Source organism: Onychomys torridus, chromosome 20 (assembly GCF_903995425.1).
Source record: "Onychomys torridus chromosome 20, mOncTor1.1, whole genome shotgun sequence".
Lineage (NCBI taxonomy): Eukaryota > Metazoa > Chordata > Mammalia > Rodentia > Cricetidae > Onychomys > Onychomys torridus.
This window is the reverse complement of record NC_050462.1, coordinates 2,170,347-2,188,510: the sequence shown is the minus strand read 5'-3', so window position 1 is coordinate 2,188,510 and position 18,164 is coordinate 2,170,347. Positions and strand designations below refer to the sequence as shown.

At 48.1% G+C, this 18,164-nt stretch overlaps 1 protein-coding gene across 4 annotated transcripts in view; it reads right to left on the bottom strand.

Moving 5' to 3' along the window:
• Btbd11 (BTB domain containing 11) overlaps positions 1 to 13,335 on the bottom strand; it is a 269,054-nt gene extending 255,719 nt beyond the window's left edge. For 2 of the 4 annotated variants that reach the window (XM_036169685.1, XM_036169684.1), the window contains exon 1: positions 11,641 to 13,335. In XM_036169685.1, the coding sequence (XP_036025578.1) occupies positions 11,641 to 12,799 (1,159 nt within the window). In that variant the 5' untranslated portion in view covers positions 12,800 to 13,335. The remainder of the gene's footprint in view (positions 1 to 11,640) is intronic. The other 2 variants (XM_036169682.1, XM_036169683.1) reach the window with 1 other exon arrangement.
• Positions 13,336 to 18,164: the final 4,829 nt, after the last annotated feature.

Here is an 18,164-nt window from a genome sequence, read left to right as displayed (position 1 = left end):
GGGACTTGAATCCCTGCTCTGCTGTCAATAGTCTCATCAAGTCTGGGCAAGTGCCCAAAGGTCTGGCATCCTCAGCTTCTTTTCATATCAAATGGGAGGGTGACAGTACCTTACCGGTCTCCCCACACTGACCCCATCTCGGCACTCTGACCAACACGAACTTTTTATAATACGGATTTAACCATACACTCCCTCCTAAAGTGCTTCCCAAGGTCTGGATAAAGTATCTGCTACATAAAGACCTGAGTTTAGATTCCCCAGAACCCACAGAAAAAAATCCAGCTATGTGCTTCCTGCAATGCCAGCACTGGAAGCACTGAAGCAGGCTTAGACAGGGGGCTCTCTGGAGCCAGCCTAGCTGAGTCAGTGAGTTCTGGGGTCAGTAGAGACTCTGCCTCAAAACATAGGTGGAAAAGGATGGAGGAAGACATCAGACATTGACCTCTGAGCTCCACAAATATGTGCACACGTGAGCACCTGAACACACACATGCACATATATGAAGAGGGACACACACACACACACACACACACACAGAGAGAGAGAGAGAGAGAGAGAGAGAGAGAGAGAGAGAGAGAGAGAGAGAGAGAGAGAGAGAGCTCCAGGGAGAGTCGTCCAACAGAGACAATGTGGCAGATCCGTGGTCTCCCTTTAGTTCTCTTCCTCCCACAAGGCTCCCCTTGGCCACAGGCCTTTTGCACATGCTATTTACATCTACAGAACACTTGTCCACTCTCTCCACCAAACTGGCCTTGCTTAGGCCTTACTCAAGCTTTGCTTTCTTCACAGAGGCCACCCCCATCCTCCCAAACATATCAAAACTTCTGCAGAGACTCACAACTCAGTGAACTTGCAGTTGTATCAAGAGCCAAGACAAAAATTCACATCTGCAGTGTTATTTTGATGAATAAACAAAATTTGTCACAAACCTGCAAGTCCCAGGAAGGCAGGGACCGTGTTGCCTAATATCTAGCAGCACCTGTGGAGACAGCCATAAGAACAGAATAAAGCCACCAATTTCTGCACGCAGGTGCCTCCCAACAGCCCCAGAGGTTACACTTCATTGATAGTCTCACTGAACAAGAGAAGAGAGTCATGGAGAATTTAGGTGACTTACCCAACTTCCCAGTCAGTAAGTGTGGAATCCCAGGAACCTGATTACTTGTATACTGTTTAAAGTCTTTCACCCAGTGAGGCAGGGTTCTGAAAGCAAGGACTCTGGGACTACATAAGCATTTAAAAATAATGGTCACCACATTAAGTACTTATTGTGGAACCCAACACTATTCTACTTTTACATGAAGTAACTTGTTCAGTGCTCCCACCAACAACCTGTGACGGAACTGAGTCTGGAAAGATTAAGTGACTTGTCTGATGTCATCTGGCTTATCGGGAGTAAAAGCAGAATTTATACCTTGGTCCCCCTGATACAGAGTTCTGTAATTCTTGGGGAAGATACGAATCCGCTTCCACCACAAGAGAGTGGATTAAAGCTCACTTCCTGTGCCCAGACCTGTGCCTTCAGTTCTGCATGTGAAATGGTGTGTGGCTCTTAACGCAGAGTACGCACAGAGCATCCCTTGGGAACAGTGAGCAAGCCACTGCCCTTGGGCCTTGGCTGAGGTTACACTGTGATCTGATGAAGGGCTAGGTGTAGTTAGAGGTTTCCTGCCTGGCCCACAGTCAGGACAAATCTCTCTTACCCGCCAGGCCCATGGACGCTCAGACCCAACCAAGTAAACACACAAAATTTACATTGTTTACAAACTGTACAGCTGGGGCAGGCTTCTTGTTATCTACTTCTTCTATCTTAAATTAACCCATTTCTATTAATCTATACTTTGCCACATGGTTTGTGTCTTTACATGTTGCTTGTCATGGCAGCAGCTGGCAGCTTCTGTCCTGCCCCAGCTAGGCAGTGTCTCAGAGAAGCCATAGAGGAGGACACTGGCTAGGGTTATAAAGTGTCCTGTGCTCACATATATTGATCACAGGGTAGCTACTGGTGCCAAAAGAAGCCATGCCTTGTTGGTTAAGCCGAGAGTCTTTATTTTAGTGGTCCCTGGGATTCAGATCTCTCCACTGGGTTTTAACAGTTCAAAGTCTGAATCCCAAACCCCTCACTTACAGTACTGGGGCAGCTCCACACCAGTGGCTGCGCTTAGTGGAGCCTCAGTTTCCTCCCCTAGAAAATGGAGATCAGAAACATTCATTTCACAAGATCTTTGTGCAGATGAAATGGGGTCCCATGGGAGATATAGAAAACCTAGAATGGCACCTGGTCCAGCAAGTGACAGTCCCCTCTGTGAACAAAAGGCAAGGGGTGTCAGAGGAGAAAAGGCAGGTGCTTGGTTTAATTTTCTTGAACTTCTTGGGATTTGAGTCCTTCAAACCTTGTATTTTTCCCATGCCTGGGAGCTTCATCCCTGGTGACCCAGACCACTTCTAGCACAGGAGACACTATCAGTAATAAAGATAAAGATAGCAACTGCTAAATGTGTGTCATGGAAGAGAGAGAGCAGAATAAACATCTCATATTTATTATAACACATTGATCTTCGCATTCTTAAGGAAATACAGAGAGACTGGCACACAAATGCGGTCCGGCCACTTGTAAGCCCTGTTACCTTAGGCAAATCCATTAAACTTTCTGTTCCTCAACTTCTCAATCTGCAAAATAGTGTTGGTAATACTACCTACCTACAGGTGTTGAAGTGGCCAGATATCTAAAGGGTTTATGCACCTCTGAGAGTGTAAAGCTGGGGTTGGGGTAATTAGCTGCTTATCAAGAAATCGTAACTCCCAGCCTCTTTGCATCTGGTTAGACCACGTGTCAGAGTAGTGGTCATCCTCTGCTGGGATGGAGAACAGACTGACATACTCATGCCCAGAGCAGTCCCACGAGACTCCCAGGAAGCAGCTCCGTCCCTCCTACTCCTCCTGTCAGCTGGAGTCCACAGGAGAAAGAAAACAGAATTTGTTGTTGGTTTTTGCAATGTCACAGAGGTGTCGTGTGTGCTAGGCAAATGCTCTACCACTGAGCTGCACTCTCAGCCCAGAAAACAATTTTATTGTGTTCTGCCACTAAGATATGAGGATTTACCTGACACATCAATTAGTCTTACTCTAACTAGTATGGAAATTGTTAACAAAAATGGGGTGCTTATTGTATGGACCTGGTTAGAAGGCAGAACACCGGAGCCCTGTATTATGCAGTGGTGAAATGTTTGGTTCAACTGTCATTTGTGGTAATTTAGGACTAATGGTTGATAAGCTGTAGCTCTGTAGAAAGAGGTTGGGGAGATAATGGTAATAGAATGTGAGGATAAACCCTGCCTGAGTTTAGCAGTTATTAGCTGCGGCACAAATAAGCAAGTTTGCAAGTCAAATTAGAAAGGAAAAGGGGAGAGGTGGAAAAGACAATTTCTAGACCCCAAACAATGGGAGGAAAGATTAAGAAGATTGTGAGTGAAGTATCTACAAGATTAGGGCTGTAAACGTCTCCATCAGACGAAAGCATCAATGTGCTTGCTTGAACTTAAGAAAGAAAGAGAAGTAGGGAGGTAAAGAGGCAAAGCATGACCCAGGCTATAAAATTTGGTCCAGAAAACAACTCTCGGGTGAGGACGCTAACATTCTGGGTGCCTGCTGAAAGTGGTTTGAGCATCCCCCAGGGTTCATTGTCTTGATTCCCAAGATGGCACTTCTGAGATATGGGACCTAGCTGATGAACTTTGAGTCTCTGCGGATGTACCTTTGGAAGGTAGCTGAGTGACTCTTCAGTAGCTCACCTATGAAGGATGTTTAAAAGCCCAAGTTTTGTTCCACCTCTCTCTCTCTGTCCTTGACTTAAAAAGTGACCCCATCCCAACAGGAACTTTTATCATTGACATCTGCAATTGCAATTTCTGTAGAATCCTTGACAGAAGAGAGGTAAATTAGGCACCACTGCCTTGAGTGAGTTAACTAAACCTTTTTTCTTTGTAAATTCAGTTGCTTCATGTATTTCAGCATAGTGACTCAAAGCTGACTAATACAATGGCACAGATGACAATCCCACTAAATTGCAGCAGCAAAAAAAAAAAATCTCTAAGCTTGGATTTTAAAGGTCTTGCCGTTCGAGCACTGAAGTAATCCTTGATGCCCAAAAGTTCAAGGGAAGGAGCTCTACTACAAAGATTTAGAACCTCTCAAGAGGCCATACCTTGCAAGACCTACTTCAAGTGTGGCCACAAAGAACAAAAGAAAAAGAAAACTTCATGCTGGATAAAGCTGGGATTGGGGAGAACAATGAACCAGCCAATTCTTCCCAGAGAGCAGAATCCAGGCCTAATCCAAAAATTTCTCACATAGTCATGCATACAGGGCTTCGTTGACAAGCTCTTCTAACTCTGAAGGACCAGTACCTGCCATGTGTCTCTCACTAGTCCCTTTACTAAGAGGGAGTTTTACTGTGGTTAGCCCATCCTGTTGTAATATGTGTGAATGTAGACAGGCAGGAAACACATCACTTTGGCTATAGGTCCCTGAGCCATGGATGCAGTGAATGGGATTGAGAGTCATTCAAAGATCTTGAATACCAAGATGGGACCAATGGTCAGAGAGAAAAGAAAATGATGTGAAGTCCATATGTTTGGTGATAAGACAGATGTGGCTAGGTATGGCTAACGATACATGAACAGAATGACTTGTCCTATACACAGCTTTCCTAAGCCCTCATTCTGTCAGACTTCCTATCTGTGGGCTGGATGGGTGCAAAGAGGTGCTACACACAGAAGATACACAAAGTAAAACTCCAAGCTGGGCCTTGGTACCAATGACACTCCTGACTTCCTCCAGCCCACATTTCACCCAATCAGAGTATCAGAGAACAAGAATGACCTTCCACTGAGATTTGGAGATTGTTCTTTATATCAACTGATGTGATTGTAACTATTATACTACATAGAAGTCATTAAAAACAGTGCCTGGTTCATAATAAGCATTGCAAGTGTAGCTATGACTCCTACAGTAGATAGCCATGGGAGACCTGAGGCTGAACCCAGAGTCAATTACAGGTTTGTATTTATCTCTCAGTGAATGATAATCCAACCCATTTTTATGGGTGAACTTGTTATCTGGTCCAAGGCTACAGGTAGCAACAGACTTAGAATCAGGAAGGAGCCTTCTTCCAATTCAGAGGCCATTAGCACCCACCTGTGACCTCAGGCCTCCAACTGATCTCTCATTGTTTTATTAGGCCTTTATTATGATGTTTCAGGAAACATACAACTTGTAAACACCCCAACAAGGAACTGATGTGCACGTGCAGAAAACTAAATAACCCTCTACTGACCTAAATTCCTTGCTTTAATTTACAGAGAGCCAGTTAATTAAAAATGTGCTCTGAGTCCAGATGCATGGCACAGTGGGGCTCCTGAGACAGTTTCTGCTGCCTCCCTGAAGACACCGAGTTCCTTGTGAGACATTTTGTCCAGCAGAGCCACAATGCAACACAGAACAGCACAACCAGCTGCACAACAGATATACAAACATTTAGTGCAGAGTCAGCATTCACAGGGTGACAGAAAAGCACAGTACCTGCAAGCCAGCCTACCCACCTCACCAGCTGCTGAGGCAAGGGCTCATGTTAATTAATGTTTACAAAGTGATTGGGGATCCCTGAAAGGAAAGAGACTGTGCAGAACCCGAAAGTATTGTAGCAGCAGCCTGAATAACAGGTTATCCTGCTTTTCAAAGGAAGTTGTTATTAGGAAGTGCCTACTACGAAGCTGGCCCTTTCACAGACCAATGGGGCTAATCCTGTAATTGTCCTCCATGATAGGTTTGCTTTTCCTTTGGTTTTGTAAATGTGTGTTTCTCTTTCTTATGTGATCCTCATCACATGGAGGCAAAACACAAAATTCACCCCAATAATTCACCAGCTAGAAGACAGAGGAATCAAGACTGGAGACTGGATGTTTCTAAGCAGAAAATCTTCCCCTGATTTGGCCAAACTAGACTGCCTCTTAGGGCCTTCACTGAAGAATTTTCTGAATGTATATCAAAATTTCATACAAGGATCCCTGTGGCTTTTGTGGGGGACATGCCTTTTTTCCCCTGCAGGGTATCTTACAATATAGAGAAATGTATGAAACTAAATTTCATGATGGGATGTATTTGTGCAAATATAGATGATACCTCTATCACTATAAGGGACACTTCTATCACTCAGGAAGTTCCCTGAAGACATTTTTTCAATGAAATAAAATAAGATTCTTTCTTAGGTCATAGAGTTATGCTCACAAGTCAGTTCCTGAAGTAGGCACACTGACCTATATGGTCCTGACCGTATAAAGAAATAGAGACCTGACTACAGTGCAGTGCCCTGCTGGCTCCCTCCACACTGAGCATATGGGGTCATGGATTCAGTGTGAAAGAGAAGGGAGATACTACAACACCGGATATCCGCCACAGCTGCTACCATCACTTTAGCCCCCAGCAGGCACCAGTCTGACATCCTGAGGACAAACAATCTCATAATTACAAACTTCATTTTACAGCTGAGGGCTGTCTCTGGAACTCCAAAGAACAAACCCTTGGAAAACAGCAGCCTTGGAATCCGAATCCAGGGCGGGTGGCACTGGAGGCTGATCCCATAGCAACTGCCCTTACCAAGGCTGCTGGCTAAGTTTGCCATCCTAAAGACTGGATGAGCTGACTATATTGAGTAAGTCCACAAGGAGTAAAGAGTATTTACAATGTGCCAGGCATTCCAGGGGGGACAGGAGGAAGATGTGGGTTGACCAGGGGTAGAGAAGTAGTCGCACACTCTTGGGGAGGAGGGCAGATCATTGGTGATCCAGAACTTCCGAGACGGAGTGAAAAAGCCACCAGCTTGAGGGCATTTAAGATACCTTGACCAAAGCCTGACAAAAGCTTCCTGCCCCCTCCTTGTTTCAGTGGGATGGATTAAATCAAATGTTCACACCCCACAGAAACTCCACCAGTCCCTGGAGTCTCTTCCCTACACCTAAAAATTAACACAAGAAAACCTAGGTCTGAAGAGTTTTTACAGCACCACAAGGATCATGCTCCAAGCCCCGCCCAGCCGATGCTAGACCCCTGTGCTCTTTGTTTCTGAACCCAGTAACACTAGTTTCATGATTTTCCCAGCCTTGGTAGTTTAGTACCTAAATTTGAAGGAGAGATCGTTGCAAAAGTGGCAGTATGTGTGGGACAATGTCGAAAACCTTTCAAAAGAGGATTCCAGGGCTGGCAAGATGGCTCAGGAGGTAGAGGTGCTGGCCGTCAAGCCTGGCAGCCTGAGCTTGGTCCCCAGAATCCACATGGTGGAAGGAGGGAACTGACCCCAGAAGTGTCTTCTGACGTCCACTCTTTTAGACTGAAGACTGCTCGGAACTCACCAGCCCTGTGTCCCCTTGGAATCTGCATCCTACATGGCTCCAAAGAGGCTAGCCCCAAGTCGTCCTGTCTCACAAACTGCTCCAAGGCCCCTAGCCCCAGATGGTCCTGCAAAGCCTGGACCACAAGTGAAGGGCTTTCACTCCTCTCTCTTCCTGGCGTTGGTCTGCATTCTGGCTTCCTCGGGTCCCCAACAACGATGGCTAATGTCAACAAGAAGTAGTCACAGAAAAGATTGTGTTGTCCTTTATTTATTCACTTATTATCAACAAAAAGGCTGGGATGTTAGGTCTAAAATCCAAGACAAATGGCCGAGGGGCCTATTTACATATCAAAGCAGACCTGGCTGTCAGGGTCTCCCAGAATCCCCCAGTCCCTGCCTGACACAGGGTATGGCTGGCATCCAGCCCAGGGGCTGGGCTACCCTTCCCTCAGACAACAGGAAGCTGTCTAAAAAGCACAGGGCCCTCATTACTACGTCATCAGTCACCTCTTCCTTTTTTCTTACCTTTTATAATAAACAAGAGGGAGAAATGTTAGAACTCACCTAGTATCTCTCGGCTCTGGCAAGCCACACTTGTCTGGGTATCTCTACTAAAGGACTTACAGTCCCCCTTTTCCTCTTTTGATCTACCCTTTACTCTCATGGTCTCCTGGCTCTCCCTTCCCCTCCCCCCACTCCTCACATGGGCTGCCTCAAGGTCATGTTCACTCTGAACTCTCAAAGATGCTCTGCCTCTGACTATACTCTCTACAATAAACTTTCTCCTCCACCATACCCAGGAGCAGGTGTGGCCTTCCTTTTTATTTCTTTTTCTTTCATTCACACTGACCTCCACCTAGGCGGCATGGTGCACATGTGCACAACACACACACACACACACACACACACACACACACACACACACACACCACTTAATAATTAAAAATGAAATTCAAGAAGCTTAAAAGGCAGTTGGCTTCTTTGAGAACATCATTGTACAACACAGCACAACAGCTTGCTCAATTTTACAGGCATCAAGTGTAAGTTCTGGCTGTATATTAGATCTTCCCATCAGCTTGGAAGCTGTAAAAACACACAGGATTAAGTACTGGCAATTCAGATCTTCAGGTATAAAAGGTGTATAAGTGGGAACGGAAAGAAGAGCAAATTGTATGAGGTCAGTGCTCAACTGTGTGGTTAATGAAGTAGGATGGCCTGCTGACTAGGGAACTCATTTGTAGCTGCAGTTATGCATGCACAGGGGCTAAGAGTAGGGCCGCTGAACTAGGCCATCTGCACTCAAACAAGTAATTCATGGAAGCTCCGTTTGTGCCTCAGTTTTTTGCACTGTACAAGGCAGATGACAGTAGTACTTTTGTTTATTTGTTTGAAACAAGGTCTCATGTAGTCCAGACTGGCCTCAAACTTTGCTATACAGCCAAGGATGGTCTTGAACTCCTCGTTTTTCAACCTCCACTAGTATTACATGCCTGTTGTTGATTCGGTGCTGGTGATTGAGCGAAGAGCTTTGTGCATGCTAGGCAAGCACTCTATCAACTGAGCTACATCCTGACAGTAGTACTAGACTAAAGGAACACAGAGGATCAATATACATATAAAGTGATCCTGGAAACATGTTGGCTGTTTTGTCTTTTACCTAGTGTCTACTCCATCCCTGGCATTTAAAAACTGTTCAATAGATATTGAACAACAGATGAATCCACAAACAAATAAATAAGTGATGTTACTGAATTAAAGGAGGGAATTCATTATGGGAGGTGTGTGGTCCTCAGTAAGGCTTGCAGCTCAGAAAGACTGCCAAGCAAAACAATCGAAGAAGCAGGTTTGGTGTTTGGTATATGGTGTGGATTCCTGAAACATTAATCACTCATTCCTTAGCTCTTCTGTATGCATGCCTGGCCATTTTGAACAAGTCCAGAGAGAGATGAAGAAAGCAGGATGAAATAACAGCGTGTCTTGGGCCAGAAGAGGCTGAAGGACAATCCCCGAGTCCCAGGAGTTAAGCTGTGTGGCGTGGAGAAGTCTGTGATGGATTCAAGGCCCAACCGCCACTCACTCAACCCTGCTCCAAACCGGCCCTGGGGTTTCCTCTCTCCTTAAATTAGCCTTACTCCAAAAGGGATAAACACCAACACTGTCTTTAAAAGAAATTAAAGATCCCAAAAGTAAAATCTATTTGCAAAGAGATTGACTACTAACAGAACTATGAGAGAAGCTGAGGGTATGTTGTGTTTTAAAACGTGTGTTCTGCAGACAAGTGGGCTGAGGCCCAGAAAGTCATCCCAAACCACAGTTAGGAGAATGTCAGACAGAGGTGGGGCAGGATGCAGGTGTTTGCAGCCTAGGGCTTCCTCGGGGTGGGAGAAAGGGGATGTGAACTCCCCATAAAAGAAAATTGAAGAAGAAGCTAAAGAGTTGGAGTGCAGACATAACTCAGGCTAAGGGATGCCTGGGGGTGGGGGATTGCTCTGCAGTGGGGGAAAACTAAGCAGGTCTGTGCTTTTAGGGTAGGGGTAGGCTTCCAAACAAAAAACAGTTTAAAACTTGCGGGGGGGGGGGGGGGGGTTTGCAGGTGGATCCCCCATTCTGAAAAAGCACACAGAAAACCTCATGCTCTGTCAACTGATGTTTCCATCCTCAGAGGGATGTCCTGTGTGCTTGCAGCGTGTGCCTGTGCCTGAGCATGTCTGTATGTGTCGGTGGACTCTGGGGAGTATGCCTTAGGGCAAGAGAGGGGGAAGGGCGCTGGCAGAGAAGCAGAAGAATCTCAGGGATCTCGATCAAGGTTGATCCTATCCCTTCCCCCAGCGAGCCACACACACACACACACACACACACACACACACACACACACACACACACACACACACTAGCTTTGCTCTTTTCTTTCCCTTCCCCACTATGATCACATCCAGGTGAAAGGACCTAGGGAGTCCATCAGAGTAAATTTACAAATGGTTTAAGCTGGAGCTTTATGCCTCGGGAGCCTGCTGGCTCATTCCTTTGCACACTCACAAGGCACTTGCACACACATGCGCGGTCACACCCACACGTACACTCTTGGCACTCCAGAAGTCAAGCCAGGCCAGATGCAGCTCTGCTTCGGCTTGGAGGAAACAGGCTGCAACATGAATGAAACCTACCCAGAAAGGCTGCTTTTTCGCTCCGACCACGCAACCTCAGGCCAAACCGCCTGGAATATGCAGCAAAGTTTTATTTCGCTTTTAGAGTCTCCAGTTACACTTCTACCATTTCCTGTGGAAAATTGAAGCTTTGAAGTGTCTAGCTCAGGCTTTCACAGACAGAGACCGCCAGCTAGAGCCCCAGAAAACAAACGCCCAGCACCACCCCCTCTGCCGTCAGGACCGAAGGTTCAAACCCACCCAGCGCCCTCCAGTGGGGCTCAATGAGGGGATTTCAGAACCCGCGGAAAAGGATAACCTTAACTGACAACCCCCTCCTTCCCAGGTCCTTGGTGCCTCTCCTTCAGCTAAGTGACAGATGTAAATCACCCGCCATGGCTGGGAAATTGGAAGTCATGGCGTTATCCATCTCTAGGTCTTCCCACCTCCCCCCAGCTCTGGGTTCCAGTGCTCAGAAACTGCTCAGGAAAACTTGGAGCGATGCAGTGTCGCCGTCCCACCGCCATGGCCACCACCACACACATACACCTCCCTGACATTTGTAGGCCCACCCAGCTCTCCCCTTCCACCTTCACCACAGCAGCCATGCCTTCCCAGCGCATCTACAGCGACCCCAGAGGGCCTGGGGCAAGGCAGAGAACTGCAGGGCAGAGACGCGAACACATCTCCCCCAGATCTTAGCCAAACTCGAATGTGGCACCTTGAAAATCAAACCAGGGTTCTAGAAGATGTGTACTAGACTCAAACATCTCAAGCCTAATCCAAATAAAATAACATGCTAAATTAAATGTAAAAATAAAAGGGTGTTGGATTTTGCCCGCGTGCTGCGGGAGGCAGTCATCTCCTGGCCCTGCACAGGGGGGCGGAACCCTGTGTGCTCTGGGACCTTTACTTCCCGTGTCAACTGTGCGGGTCCCAAGCTCAGGAATGAACCTGCGGATTTCTAGCTGTCTTCAGTCTGACCGCCACCTCAAAGACTGCGGACAGCGCGAGTGGCCGGAGAGACGAGGGAGGGGGACGTGAGGCAAACTTAAACCCGGAGTTGACAGAGTTGAGTGAGAGAAGGGAGGCATCGGCGCCGCCACTTACCGCTAGCGTTCTTCCCACAGATGAGGTGCTGGTAGGGCTGCAATAGTCCCCAGATTTCTGAGTCGTTGTTGACCGTGTGCTCCAGGGTCTCCACGGTGAATCTGGGCGCTTCGTGAAGCGTGTGGTGGTGGTGGTGATGGTTGGCGGCGGCGGCGGCGGCGGCTGTGGCTGTGGCCGGCGGGACTGCTGTCGCCGCCGTGGCTGGCGGGGCGCAACAGCTGCTGCCCCCGCTGGCGCTGCTGGCTGCGCTGCAGGGGCCACCGCTCGCCGCTCCCCCTCCAGGCGTCTCGCGCTCCTTATCCGCGGCAGGCGCAGCACCCGGGCCTGAGCCGGGGCCTGGGCCAGAACCCGAGCTGGAGCCAGGGCAGGGACCGCTACAGCTACGAGGTAGCCCGGAGGCCAACACCCGCGTGTAGATGTCCCGGAAGAGGCTCTCCATGCAGGCGGTCAGGTAGATGGCGGCATGCTCGTGGATGCGCAGCGCCACGCGGCTGTCCACCATCCAGCGGTACACGCGGCCCACGGAGAAGGTGAGGCCGCAGCGCGCCGACTTGCCACGGCCCAAGCGGTCGCCGCCAGCGCTGCTCATGTTGTAGAGGGACAGCGCGGCCAGCGCGGCAGCAGTGCAGTGCGCCGCCAGGCCCCAGGACAGCACAATCTCCATGGCGCTCTGGATCTCGTACTTGGTGCACTTGGCGAAGCGCAGGCTCAGGCGCTGCGCCTCTTTGGCGATGCGCACCAGAGCCCGGCTTACCAGCATCGAGAGCTTGGCCAGTGCGTCCTTAGGCAGGCTGCCGGGGGCCGCTGGGCCTGCCCGGGGATCCCGGGAGCGCAGCAGCAGCAACTCCAGTTCCTGGAGGGTCCAGGGGACCTCGTCGAGGTCCGGCAGCAACCGCGAGCAGTGCTGGCCGGCGCAGTCCAGCCCCTCGGAGTCTTCCACCAGGGCAGTGTTGACAGTGTCAAAGCTGTTGTGCCGGCTGTGCATGGAGTCAGCTAGAGGCGGCCAGCAGCTCCCGCCATACGGGGACGCCGGGTGAGAGTCAGAACAGCACAGAGACAAGTTGGAAGAGCGCACAGAGTCCGCCGCACCACCATAACCCGAGTCCAGTGTCAGATCCTCCAGTGTTCGCACTACCGGCTTCTTACCTCTTCTGGCCATCGCTGCGCCACTTCATGCTGCAGCCGCCGGGGAGCCGAGGGGAAGGAAAAAGAAGGAGCTGTAGGCACCAGGGGCCACGGAGACAGCCCGGCTCCTCGTCGCCAAGGCTCACTTTCCCACCTGGCGTTGCCAGCAAGTGCCACTACTTTCGCTTGTCTCCCTGAGCCGTCACCACTGGAAGATACACGACGGAGACTGAAGTCATCTTCTGGAGTCGGGGCCAGAGCTAGGGCGCACTGAGCCGCAAGCCAGGCCCGGAGGGAAGCTCCTGCCAGGACCCACGCCTTTCGTCCAAAATAAAAGTGTCTGGCCCTCTCCTCCCTGGGACCGGGCGGATGCAGAAGCCTCTGAGAGCTGGCTACAGTGTCGGTAGGACCGAGTTCGCCCCAGATACGACCGCCGCAGCTCGGCGGGCAGCGGGCTCCCGGCTCCGGGATCCCGGCCGCGGCTCTCTGAGCTCCCGCCCCGCACTAAAGCGCCGTAGCCAGGCGGCTGCAAAACCCTGCTGAGCCCCAGCAAACCTAGGCAGCCAGAGGGCGGGCGTATGCAAAGCAGGGCGTCGAAGAGCCAATGGAATCGGAGGATGCTAATTACTTAGGTTTTGGGTTTTTTTTTTTTTTTTTTTTTTTTTTTTTTTTTTTTTTTAAATTCCTCCTCTCCACAAGGCACCGCCCCTCAGACACGCCCCCCCTCCCCGGGCCTTGACCAGGGCTGCAGCTAGGAGGGAGCAGCGGCCTAGGAAACCAGGACCTGTGGAAACACGGAGAAGGAGACTTGAAAGCCGCCATCCTGCGATTGTCGCTCCCCTAGTTCCCGCTGTTGGAGAGTCGACAAGTGACCCCTCCCCCTTGCAGCCCATCGTCGTTTGTTACACTCAGCGGTTCACAAAGTGTTTGCCTGAGGGTCACTTTGCGTTTTGGCATCTTGGATTCTTCATGCACTCTAATTCATGCTGGTGTCTTGTCTCGACCTGGGTTTGTTTCAGCTGGAGGGAAATAAACCAGGAAAGTGGAGGTGGCAGGCTGATGGATGCCACTGGGAAGCGAATCTCCAGTCATAAACTGCCTGTCACCAGGACTTCCTAGGTTTTGTTTCATCGAGCAGGAATCTACACCCACCCTTTAAGGTCCCAGGGTTTGCATGCAGCAGGGTGGTTCTCAGCCACTTTGCAGTTCTGGTGGACAATCTTCTAGACCGCTCAGCTTTAAAAGGGGTAAATTTGAGCAGAAGGAGGGTATTCCTTTTCAACTAAATAAAGATTTGTACGCGTGAGTCTGGAGCATTTCTGTGTCTGATGGCATTGCCTTTGTTATTTGTATGTCCCCACCTACCCTAGGAGAAACCACGCCTTATTCATCGGAGGATCCACAGCTCCTACACAATCCTGCTTCTACAAGAAGCCCAGGCAAATCTTCCAAAATTACTTTGGGTGTTTCCACCACCCCACCCTCTTGGATGGCTTCAAATTACACTAGGTAGATACCATTTATTTATCTGTCTGGATTTCACATTGGGCTGGGGAGTTGTGGTAAATATTATGAGTTGATGAGGGAAGGACATGCTTTGAACTGCTCAACAGCGGCCAACAGGGATGAGAAACGACACTCAACATCACTGATCATCAGGGAAACTACAAATCAAAATCATGATGAACTGCCAGCTCATGCCTATGAGGACTGCAATCATTAAAAAGTGGAAAGATTACAAGCATCAGCAAGGGTGTGGAGAAAAAAGAACCTTGTAATTGGTGGGAAGGGAAAATTAATATAGCCATTATGGAAAAAATGCTGAAGATTCCCCAAAAAACACAAATTAGAAGTACTGTGTGATCCAATAAGTACTGTGTGATTCAATAAGTACTATGTGATTCAGTAAGTACTGTGTGATTCAATTCATCTGGGTTTTCATCCAAAGGAATAAAATCACTACCTGGAGGATCTATTTGCACTCCCGTGTTCACTGAAGCATAATTTGCAATAGCCAAGACAGAATATGGTTCAGACTCCAAGAAGAAGGAAATCTTGCCATTTCTGAAAAATGACCAATCTGAAAGGCATCATTATGCTAAGGGAAATATCTCACCTTTATGTGACTCTAAAAAGAATCACACTTGTTATTTGTATGTCCCCACCTACCCTAGGAGAAACCAGGCCTTATTCATCAGAGGATCCACAGCTCCTAACAATCCTGCTTCTATAATGGTGACTGGGTGCTGGGGGAGGGGAAGAGGGATCTGTTCAACATACAGACTTGCAGTTATAGATTATGGAGTTCTACAGCTCTAGAACAAGGCATCTGTACAGCATGGCATCTACGGTGAACAATGATGTGTAAGAGAAGTTCTCTATGTGTTCTTATCAGGCAGAGGAAAAGGTCACAGGTATGAGTTGAGAGATGTTAATTATCTTGATTATGGTAATCATTTACAATGCATATATTAAATATCACATAGTACACCTTAAATGCCTATAATTTTTACTTGTCACTCATATCTCAGTAAAGATGGGGGTGAGAGAGTGGGGTACCTGTGGATTACCTGCTACTTATCCCACATATCCTACGTCATCCTATAGTTTCTATCCGAATCCATTTCCATATCAACTTGTTCCCTCTCCTGCCTTGCACAAACTATGTAATCTGAGTCTTCCAAAAGTCCAGTTCTCATTTTGTCATAAAAAAACCCAAACCAAAAATCATAAAAATAACTCACATAAGAAAGTGTGAAGACTGACTCTCTCTCTCTCTCTCTCTCTCTCTCTCTCTCTCTCTCTCTCTGTACCCAAAATTCACACTGATCAGCTGGCTTCCAGGAATCCCCACCATTGCCACACTCTCTTTCTGTGATATTGTATGAATTCTTCCCTGACCTCCTTACACACACATACACAGAGGGGGCACTCTCTCACATACAGCTATTGCCTGCTCTGGGTTCTAACCTTCTTGCCATGTGATGTTGCAGCCCTGCAATGCCTTTGCAGATGCTGTTCCCTTTATGTAAATGCTTCCCCCTTCTTCCCTGCCTGGAAAACTCCTCTCTTCTCATTCTCTAGGATTTGGCTCCCCTTGTGAATACACAAAGTTTTTTTTTTCCGCCTGATGCTGCCCACTTTCCACCCAGTCATGAGAAGGTATCCCCATCCATGTGGCTCAGTGCTTCTTCTAGAGGACTCTTGATTTGTCTGCATGATTTCCTGGCCATCTTGTCCACTTCAAGCCCATGTGCTGAAGAAACTTGGATGATGAGTGTTCAGTAGAGCACAGACCTCAAAGACCTGGAGAAGCCTTGTGTGTGTGGAGGAAATTCGCCACAAAGCACTTCACACTGACTCATTTTCTTCTGTGGTGTGAAGTAAACCTGGCTGGCTGTCTTTGCCAGCCACATGTCCCAAGCTCATCCATTCCATCCATTTTCACATCTATTTTCTTATCTCTGAGAAGCCTACCTTATAGAGTTGTTCCAAATTTGACTTGGAAGTACTACCCACATTGAGGCTTCAGTAACTGTCATGCCTACAAGGCAGGCTGAGACAGGAGCCCTTAAGACCCCAAATCCGGATGTGCCAGCTCTCTTGGTTCCTGGATTCTGGACACTGGAGGTAGACTGAGCAGAGTTCTCCAGAGAACACTGTTGGACTGCACTACACCTTCCCTGGACCCAGTAACCTATCCCTTTACTTGTAAGTTACCCCACAAAATAAACCTCCCTTTTAACTACATGGAGTGGCCTTAATACAACAACCAATAGTTGTGCAGCTGAAATAAGGTTCCACATATTATAATAACCAGTGGTTTGAATAGGTATGGCCCCCATAGACTCTTGTGTTTGAATGCTTGGCCCATAGGGAGTGGCACTATTAGGAAGTCTGGCCTTGATAGAGTAGGTGTGGTCTTGGAGGAGTGGTGTCACCATGGAGGTGGGCTTTGAGGTCTCATATATACTCAAGCCATGCCCAGTGTGGCAGTGTTTTTCCTGCTGCCTGGGGTCAGGATGCAGAACTCTCAGCTCTTCCAGCACCATGTCTGCCTGCATGCTGCCATGCTTCCCACCATGATGATAATGCACTAAACCTCTGAACTGTAGGCCAGCCCCAATGAAATGTTTCCTCTATAAGAGTTGCTGTGGCCGTGGTGTCTCTTCACAGCATAGAAACCTTAACTCAGACAACTTTTGCTAGTATATTTTACACTTCCCTCTTTTTTGCACAAAGCAAGGAAGAAAGGAAAATGAACATTATAAAATAAAGCTGCCCCAACTAGAAGACATTGCCAGATCTAACAGAAATGCTTCTCTTCTGAAGCTTCAGATGTACATTTGTCTCCTCTTCCTTTCCAGATAGCACACACTCCTTAAAAGCAGGGACCTTGCATCTAACATAGGGCCAGTACTGATGGCCATACTTCTTAGCACTGTAAATAAATGACAGCCTACTCCAAATATTGCACAAAGGTAAAATCTTTCGTTAATAACATTAAATTACCAAGAGTGAGTGACTGCTAGCACTGCCAAGAATAGGCACAGCAGCAGAATGATAAAGGTCCTATAAGACTGGAAACGTCAGTCTGCAAAAGGAGGAGCAGCAGAGGGGGGGATGAGCATGAGAAGGCGGAGAAATGGAAGCATTCCAAGTTTTACCTGACAGAGATAACCAACACTAATGATTTGTATTGCTTTCTGTCTTTTAGATGTTCCCTCCGCTGTTCTCTCTGGAAGGTGTATATGTGTGTCCACATACATCAATATAGTAACACATTGCTTTTGTCTTGCTAAAATAAAACACTATGACCAAGGCAACTTATAAAAGCATTTCTTTGGGCTTATGGTTCCAGAGGGTTTGAGTCCACAATGGCAGACCCGAGGCAGCAGGCAGCTGGAGCAAAGCTGCTCACATCTTAACCACAAGCCCAAGGGGAGAGAGGGGATTTAAGATGACTCAGGTCTTAAAAGCCCTCCTCCAGTGAGACACCTCCTTAACTTCCCCAGACCATGCCACCAACTGGCAACCGAGTTCAAGCATCTCAGCCTATGGGGGACATTCTTACATAAGCCACCGCATCTGAGCCTATGGGGGACATTCTTACATAAGCCACCGCATCTGAGCCTGTGGGGGACATTCTTACATAAGCCACCGCATCTGAGCCTGTGGGAGACATTCTTACATAAGCCACCGCATCTCAGCCTATGGGGGACATTCTTACATAAGCCACTGCATCTGAGCCTATGGGGGACATTCTTACATAAGCCACCGCATCTGAGCCTATGGGGGACATTCTTACATAAGCCACCACATCTGAGCCTATGGGGGACATTCTTACATAAGCCACCACATCTGAGCCTATGGGGGACATTCTTACATAAGCCACCGCA